The 9,659-nt window shown below is 37.4% G+C and overlaps 1 protein-coding gene across 1 annotated transcript; it reads right to left on the bottom strand.

Moving 5' to 3' along the window:
* Positions 1 to 7,376: 7,376 nt before the first annotated feature.
* Positions 7,377 to 8,034, bottom strand: LOC308342862 (ATP synthase subunit O, mitochondrial-like; the record flags this gene model as incomplete). The annotated part of the gene is given in 3 exon segments (XM_080803517.1): positions 7,377 to 7,799; positions 7,803 to 7,827; positions 7,829 to 8,034. Coding segments are annotated over 3 exon segments (633 nt in total). The 5' UTR covers positions 8,014 to 8,034.
* Between the last annotated feature and the right edge of the window lie 1,625 nt (positions 8,035 to 9,659).

The following is a 9,659-nucleotide window of genomic DNA, read 5'->3' as shown; positions in this document are numbered from 1 at the left end:
TGATTTGCTCAAATATACTTTCTGTCCCTCTCTCTTTTTCTTCTTCCCAGGGGACCCCCATAATTCTGATATTGTTTCATTTTATGGTATAACTGATTTCTCAAAGACTACCCTCATGGTCCATTAGTAATTTTTCTCTTTCCCTCACCTTCCTTCCTTTCCATCAACTTGTCTTATATGTCACTTACTCTTTCTTCTGCCTTATTTACCCTAGCTGTTAGAGCATCCAATTTAGAATGCATCTTAGGTAAAGATTTTTAAATTTTGGCCTGATTAGAATTTATTTCTGCACTAAGAGATTCTCTAATGTCTTTTTTGCTTTTTTTCATGCCAGGTAGTAACTTTATAATAATTATCCTAAGTCCAGCTCTGATATTATACTTATATCCATATCAATTACATCTGTGGCAGGGAGTATTACCCTCTGGTTCTTTCTTTCACGTGTATTCTTTCTTCTAGTCATTTTCCCCAGAGAAGAATGGATGAATAAGAGAATAAAATCAATAATATCAACCACAACCCAAGCAAAATACAGAGTAGAAAAATCTAAAATCTAAAGATGTCAGAAACCTAAATATAAAGGGAAAAAAGGGGGGGAAGAATATTATTTCCCAGGTGGACAAAACAAGTGATCCACGTGGTCCAGAGTGTACTTTTGTCTATGTGTTAGAATACACTAAGTTCCTGTAAGGAAAACAAACAAAAAAAGGTATATATACAAAAATAAACTTGGTTATGGTGAAAGGAACCCAAAAATTTATTTATAAAATGTAAATGTAAAACTGAAAGTTAAAAAAGACTTAAAGAGTGGATAAAATAAGAAATTGGTTGAAAAGGAAAATAAAAGAGAAAAGGAAAATTTTAAACTGAAAAATAAATGAATCATGAGGGCAAAAATGACCTCAAATTATGTATACTATTTTTCCCTATAGCTGGAGTTTTGCAGTCCTGTGTGCTCCATAAACATGGTATTTTCTCTCATTTTTTGGGATGGTTTTAATTATTGCTTCTATTTCCTTACTAGTATTCAGACTGTTCAGATTTTCTTCTTCTTCCATTTCAGTCTTGGTAGTTTATAAGTTTCCAAGAATGCATACATTTCTTCCAGGTTGCCAAATTTTTTGGCATATAGTTGCTTATAATATGTTCCTAAAATTGTCTATATTTCACTGGTGTTGGTTGTACTCTATCCCCTTTCATTCATGATTTTATTAATTTGTGCCCTTTTTCTTTTCTTTTGGATAAGTCTGACCATAGGCTTATTAATCTCATTAATTCTTTCAAAAAGCCAGCTTCTAGTTTGTTGTTGTTGTTTGTTGTTGTTGTTTTTAATCAGTTCTACTTTTTTTTTTGTTTGTATTTAATTTCTACTAGAGTAGATTCCTACTCTAATTTTTATTATTTCTTTTTTTCTTGGTTAAATTCTTATTTGGTATTCTTTCTCTGTGTCTTAACTGTAAGGTCATCTTGTGCATTTGGGATTTTTCTAATTTTTTGAGAGCAGCTTGGATGGCTGTGTATTTCTCCTTTATGACAGCCTTTGCAGTATCCTACAGGTTTTGGACTGATATGTTTTCATTCTCATTGGTTTCCATGAATTGTTTAAGGTTTTGTTTGTTTGTTTGTTTTTTAATTTCTCGTTTGACCCAATCATTCCTTAGTAGGATGCTCTTTAACTTTCACGTGTTTGAGTTCCTTACAAATTATTTTCTTTTGATTGAGTTCCAGTTTCAACACATTGTGGTCTGATAACATGCAGGGAATAATCTCAATCTTTTGGTATTGGTTGAGATGTGATTGTGACCCAGTATGTGGTCTATTCTGGAGAAAGTTCCATGTATACTTGAGAAGATTGAGCATTTCATTGTTTTAGAATGGAATGTTCTGTATATGTCTGTGAAGTCCACCTGGTCCAATATATCCTTCAAAGCTCTTGTTTCTTTGTTGATATTCTGCTTAGATGATCTGTCCATTGCTGTGAGCATTGCTGAGGTCTCCTACTATTAATATATTAATGTTAATAGACTTTTTTATTTTGTTAATAATTGGTTAATATAATTGACTGATCCCATGTGAGGGGCATAGATACTTACAAATTATTAGGTCTTTTTGTTGGATAGATCCTTTAAGTATAATATAATGTACCTCTTCATCTCTTATTATGGTCTTAGGCTTAAAATATAATTTGTCTGATATAAGAAATTCTACCCCAGCTTTCTTTGGAGGTTTGTTGAAATGGTAGATGGTTCTCCATCCTCTCACTTTCAATCTAGGGGTGTGTTTAGGTTCAAAATGAGTCTCTTGTAGACAGCACATAGATGGTTCCTGCTTTTTTATCCAATCTGCAATCCTGTTTCTTTTGATTGAAGCATTCAGCCCATTTGCATTTAAGAGTAACTATTGAAAGACATGAGTTTAGTGCCATTGCCTTACATGTAAATTCCCTGTTTCTATAGATTTTCTTTTTTTTTTAAATGTTTTATTTAACTACTGGGGTTTCTCTTGGTTTACAGAATCCCCCTCAATATTTCTCCAAAGTCTGGTTTGGTTTCTTTCAGTTTCTGCCTGTCTTGAAAGCTCCTTATCTCTTCATCCATTTTGAATGTCAGTCTCGCTGGATAAAGTTTTCTTGGATGCATGTTCTTTTCATTTAGTACCCGGAATATGTCATTCCCATTCTTTCTGGCTTGCCAGGTGTCTGTGTACAGGTCTGATGTTATTCTGATGTTCTTTCCTCTGTAAGTAAGGAACCCTCCAACCCTGGCTATTCTCAAGATTGTTTCTTTGGCTGTAAAAGTTGCAAGCTTCACTATTATATATAGGGGTGTTGATCTATTTTTATTGATTTTGGGAGGGGTCCTTTCTGTCTCTTGGACTCACAATACTTCTTTCCTTCCCCAGATTAGGGAAGTTCTTGCTATGATTTGTTCAAATACACCCTCTGGCCCTCTTTCTCTCCACCTCCTTGGGGATCCCAATAATTCTGATATTGGAATGTTTCATGAAATCATTAATCTCTGCAATCCTTTCTCATGTGCTGCTACCGGCTTATCTCTGTTTCCATCATCTTCCTTTTTTTCCATCACCTTGTCTTCTAGATCACTAATTCTCTCTTCTGCCTCAGTTACCCTGGCTTTTTGAATATCCAATTTAGACAGAATATCATTCATAAAATTTTTTAGTTTGGCCTGATTAGATCTCATTTCTACTCTTAGTGATTCTATATTGCCATTAAGTCTTTTTTCAAGCCTAGCTACTGACTTTATGAATGCTATTCTGAAGTCTGTCTCTGCCATTTTGCTTGTATCCATATCCATTATTTCTGTGGCAGATGACATTGTCTCTGTTTCTTTTCTTTTTTTTAAGATTTTATATTTTTTTCTTTGACAGAGGGAGACACAGCAAGATAGGAAACACAAGCAGGGAGAGTGGGAGAGGGAGAAGCAAGCTTTCCATGGAGCAGGGAGCCTGATGCTGAACTTAATCCCGGGACCTTTAGATCATAGCCTTCACTGAAGGCAGATGCTTAATGACTGAGCTGCATAGGTGCCCCTGCTTCTTTTCTTTGTTGAGGGTTCCTTCTCCTAGTCATTTTGTTGAGCAATGTGAATGAGCAAAGCCCAAAATAGCAGCCACTCATGAACCAAGGAAAATATACCCTAGCAAAATCCTGAGCAATCAGAAGACACCACCAGAAAAACCAAGCCAAAATGAAACATGAGAATAAAATTTATAAAAGTAAAAAATCATGAAAAAGGGAGTGATGAGAAAAGGGGCTAAAATCTCTTAGTGTGGACAAAGCAGAGTATTTCAGTTGTTTTTGGGTGTATTTTGGTTTGTGTGTTAGAATACACTACTTCCCAAAATTACAAGGAAAGTATAACTTGTATATATATGTAAAATTGAATACTGAAAAAAGGAGTACAACAAAACATATACCTATAAAAATAAAGATGTGAAAAATACAAGTTAAAAAGCAAGTATAAATTATAAGTTGATATAATAAACATCTAGTTGAAATGAGAAAAAAGTAAAAAGAAAAAAAGGAAAAGCATAAAAGAAAGAAAAAATAAAAAAAGACGTTTTTTTAAGATTTTATTTATTTATTTGACAGAGAGAGAGAGATCACAAGTAGGTAGAGAGGCAGAGAGAGGGGAGAAGCAGTCCCCCAGATGAGCAGAGAGTCCAATGCGGGACTTGATCCCAGGACCCTGAGATCATGACCCGAGCCGAAGGCAGAGGCCCAACCACTGATTCACCCAGGCGTCCAAGAGAGAGTTTTATTTAAAAAAAAAAAAGCGATTAGACAATGCCTGGATCTCAATACACTATTTATCCCTGGCATTGATATTTTAGTCTTCTGGGGTCCATAGGGTTGCTGTCCTCTTGTTCTTCCAGCCTGTCTTCTGGAGGAATAGTCTGACATTCTTTGTTCTCATGTAACCCTGCTTGAGCAGAGTTGCCCTGCCCACAATCAGGGGGATAGGCTCAGCAGAAACTTGTCTTCTGTGCTTTGTCTCCCTGGTGGCTTTCCAAGCCTCTTCTGAGGGTCTGAGAAAAAAAAATGGCCACACCTAAATCTCTGGCCCAGAACAGAGAAATTACAGTTTGCTCTCTCCACTAAATCCCCCAGGACAGTCTCTATTTCTGTTAGCACTGCCAAAATCCACAGCTTCCCACAGTGTGTGCCACAGGGACTCCCTCAGAGGTTGTCCCAGGGGTGTGGGAGTGTTCCTGACCTTTGTGTTTCTAAAACAATATCCAAAATATGGAGGGACCCCAAATGTCCATTGACTGATTAATGGATAAAAAAAGAAGTGAATATATATTAATTCAAAATAAGTAAAAAAGGAACTGTGATTAATCTGTCCAGAAAGATAAGAATGGGTATTAGCTACAACATGATGTTATAAAAACAGCATTAGAGAAATAAATGAATATAATAATAAAATAATATTTAAATTATGACAGTAGAGACAACGTAGAACTAAAAGGCAAACATGAAAAGAGGGTGGAAATAGGAAATAAAATTTGAGGTTCAATTTAGAAAACAAAAAGGCACATAATAGGAATTCCAGAAGAAAAGAATAGGAAAAAACGCTCCTCTAAAATAAGGGAGCAAATCAAGAAGCAGGACAGCATGGGTTAAAAAGAAGGAGACCAGGGGCGCCTGGGTGGCTCAGTGGGTTAAAGCCTCTGCCTTCGGCTCAGGTCGTGATCCCAGGGTCCTGGGATTGAGCCCCGCATCAGGCTCTCTGCTCAGCAGGGAGCCTGCTTCCCTTCCTCTCTCTCTGGCTGCCTCTCTGTCTACCTGTGATCTCTGTCAAATAAATAAATAAAATCTTTAAAAAAAAAAAAAAAGAAGGAGACCAGGGATGGGGCTTGGTGCTGATGCGACTGCAGGAGAGCTCTGTGCAGGTAAGACTCACGCAAGCACTCTGAGGGAGACCAGGAAGACAGAGGTTGTAGAAGGGGTGGCATAGAAAGAAGAAATTGGGAGAATTCTGAAGTATTCACAACTTCTAGAGAATATTTATCAAGAGGAAGTATATACACAAGGCAGAGAAGCAAATTAAAATCAACCAACCAAGATGAGGTGTAATTAACCAGGAAGAAAATAAAAATATTTATGTCTTTAAGGAAATGCAACCATAGTGCTAATGACTCAGTTGTCACATGTATACTATCTTAATAATATAAACATTGAATTTTAGTTTGACAAAGTCAGTGGAGCTATAACTTCCTTAAGATGTTGGGAGGATAAGTTCATATGTGGGTAAAGGTCAGGAGAAGGGAAAGGATCTAAATGTAGATCATTGGTAGTCAAACTTATACCACTTAAATAGCTATGGATTCTCAAAAGAACGTTACATAACCTGATGACAAAGATAGGGCTTCCTTTACCTCAAGGAGCAAAATTCAAAGACTGCAACCATACTACATTATAAGCAATGTGAAGGAAAATATGTATTTGGGGTCTCAGGATTGCAATTAGGGAGGCATAGATTTGGGTAGCAACCCAAATTGTGTCCCCTTATGGAACAAAAGTCAAGGGTTTTAAAAGACAAAAGGGAATGCTTGTGTGTGTTGTTTTTAAGTAATCATTTTTTCATGTGTCTGTTAGCCATTTGTATGTCTTATTTGGAAAAGTGTCCGTTCATGTCTTCTGCCCATTTTTTGACGTGATTATCTGTTTTGTGTGTGTTGAGTTTGGGGAGTTCTTTATAGATCCTGGATATCAGGCCTTTATACTGTCATTTGCGAATATCATTTCCCATTCTGTGGGTTGCCACTTTGTTTTGTTGACTGTTTCCTTTGCTGTACAGAAACTTTTCATCTTGATGAAGTCCCAAAAGTTCATTTTCGCTTTTGTTTCCTTTGCTTTGGAGACATATCTTGAAAGAAGGTGCTGTGGCTGATGTCGAAGAGGTTACTGCCTATGTTGTACTCTAGGATTCTGATGGATTCCTCCCTCAACATTGAGGTCTTTTATGCATTTTGAGTTTATCTTTGTGTACGGTGTAAGAGAATGGTCGAGTTTCATTCCTTTACACATAGCTGTCCAATTGTCCCCACACCATTTATTGAAGAGACTGTCTTTTTTACTGTTACGCTGAAAACAAATAAAAAAAAAAAAAGACAAACACAAAAATTATTCCCTAAACCCAACATCCTAGAACCAGTAGCAGAGGGAAACTACAATAAATTTGTGTTATCCGATTAAAAAAAAGAGAGAGAGAGAGAGAGAGACTTTTTTTCCACTGTATATTTTTTCCTGCTTTGTCAAAGATTATTTGACCATAGAGTTGAGGGTCCATATCTGAACTCTCTACTCTGTTCCACTGATCTATATTTCTGTTTTTGTGCCAGTACCTTGCTGTTTTGGTGACCACAGCCTTCTAGTAAAGCTTAAAATCAGGCAACGTGGTGCCCGCAGTTTTGTTTTTCTTTTTCAACATTTCCTTAGCAATTTGGGGTCTCTTCTAGTTCCATACAAATTTTAGGATTGTTTGTTCCAGTTCTTTGAAAAATGCCAGTGGAATTTTGATTGGAATGGCATTGAAAGTAGAGATTGCTCTGGGCAGTATAGACATTTTAACAATGTTTATTCTTCTGATCCATGAGCATGGAATGGTCTTCCATCTTTTTGTATCTTTTTCAAATTCTTTCATGATTTTTCTGTAGTTCCTCGAGTACAGATCCTTTACATCTTTGGTTATGTTTATTCCCAGGTACCTTATGGTTCTTGCTGCTATGGAATCAATGGAATCAATTCTTTAATTTCCCTTTCTGTATTTTTGTTGTTGTTGTTGTTCAGGAAGCATTTTATTGTTGCTCCAAGTTTAGGAATTTTCACTGACAGAGAATCAGCACTTTCAGAAAACCTCTAGCATGGCCCTGCTCAGCTTCTGAATCTTGGTTTTCACAAACATATCAGCGTATTTATCTCCAATAAGGACAATCATTCCATGCATGATTGATGGATCAGTCTTAACTTCCAATTTGAAGACCTGGACTTTATTTAGGAAACTATTCAGGACCGTTTTTAATTCAGTAAGAGTGGCTTCATCTAAAGGAGATGCAGTGGTCACTGTGCACAGTACTTCTCCACGGTGGGTGCTTATCATGGTCAAAAAGGCATAAATGACTCCCGTGGGATTGTCCAAGTGACCATTCTCTATGAGCACATTGATTGGGTTGGATGTGAGAGGAGAGAACTTCTTTTTTGTGCTCATGTCATTTAGGCTTTTCACTTTCACAGAACACTTTTTATAGGGATTCATAATGGAAGCAGCCATTTAGGGTTCCTTCAAGATTTGTGCTACTCAACAATTCTTTCTCTACTTGTTCCAGTTTATTCTGTTTGGATGCAGCAGAATAAAGAGCAGTGGCATAGCAACCTTTGATGCAATATACCTGTACAGGTGGCTGCATGAGCTTGGAAAATGGCCTGACCAGTTCTACTAAAGCATTGCACCTGCAAGACAAGCCAGACACTGCTGGGACAGCCATCTTCTCCAGGAGGCTGTAGGTCAAACCCAAGTTAGAGGGAGAGACACATGGGTACACACTTACATCCTCCCTTTCTGTATTTTCATTGTTAGTGTATAAGAAATCAACTGATTTCTGTACATTGATTGTGTATCCTGCCACATTACTGAATTGCTGTATGAGTTCTAGTAGTTTGGGGGTGGAGATTTTGGGTTTTCCATATAAAGTATCATGTCATCTCCAAAGAGAGAGAGTTTGATTTCTTCATTGCCTATTTGAATACCTTTTATTTCTTTTTGTTGTCTAATTACTGTTGCTAGGACTTCTAGCACCATGTTGAACAAGAGTGGTGAGAGTGGGCATCCTTGACTTCTTGCTGATCACAAAGGGAAAGCTGTCAGCTTTTCCTCATTGAAGATGTTATTTGTTGTGGGTTTTTCATAGATAGCTTTTATGAAGTTGAGGAATATTCCCTCTATCCCTATACTTTGAATCATATTAATCAGGAACAGGTGCTGTATCTTGTCAAATGCTTTTCTGCATCAATTAAGAGGACCACGTGGTTCTTCTCTCTTCTCTTTTTGATTTGTTCTATCACACTGAATGATTGGTGAATGCTCGTCATTATTAGCGATCAGGGAGATTCAAATCAAAACCACATTGAGATACCGCCTTACACCAGTCAGAATGGCCAAAATCAGCAAGACAGGAAACAACGTGTGTTGGAGAGGATGTGGAGAAAGGGGAAACCCTCTTACACTGTTGGTGGGAATGCAAGGTGGTGCAGCCACTTTGGAAAACAGTGTGGAGATTCATCAAGAAATTAAAAATAGAGCTTCCCTGTGACCCTGCAATTGCACTCCTGGGTATTTACCCCAAAGATACAGATGTAGTGAAAAGAAGGGCCATCTGTACCCCAATGTTCATAGCAGCAATGGTCACAGTCATCAAACTGTGGAAAGGACAAAGATGTCCTTCAACAGATGAATGGATAAAGAAGATATGATCCATATACACTATGGAGTATTATGCCTCCATCAGAAAGGACGAATACCCAAATTTTGTATCACCATGAACAGGACTGGAAGAGATTATGCTGAGTGGAATAAGTCAAGCAAAGAGCATCAATTATCATATGGTTTCGCTTATTTATGGAACGTAAGGAATAACATGGAGAACATGGGCAGATGGAGAGGAGAAGTATGTTGGGGGCTACTGGAAGGGGAGAAAAATCCTTAGAGACTGTGGACTCTGAGAAACAAACCGATGGTTTTGGAGGGAAGTGCAGTGGGAAGTTGGGTGAGCCTGGTGGTGGGTGTTAAGGAGGTCATGTATTGCATGGAGCACTGGGTGTGGTGCATAAGCAATGAATTCTGGAACACTGAGAAGAAATTTAAAAAATTAAAAAAAAAGTAATTAAAGAAGAACAAATAAAAGAATCATGATTAATGTTGATAGCAGAAAAGTGATCTTGGCTGAAGGTAATTAGTTGCTAAGACTATCACTAAGCAAAGTATCTGCAGCAAATTGCAGATTTTCAGGAAGCATCCTTACAATATTTGCAGTTTATCCCAGGTCAAAGTCTATATGTTCATCCTGTGAGGATGTACCCAAAGACTACTTCTTTAATGGCCTCCTGTCTCCATTTAAAAGTTTGACGTGGGTGA

This window comes from Martes martes (genome assembly GCF_963455335.1).
Source record: "Martes martes genome assembly, chromosome: 5".
NCBI classification, from domain to species: Eukaryota; Metazoa; Chordata; class Mammalia; order Carnivora; family Mustelidae; genus Martes; species Martes martes.
This window is presented reverse-complemented; position numbering and strand designations above follow the sequence as displayed.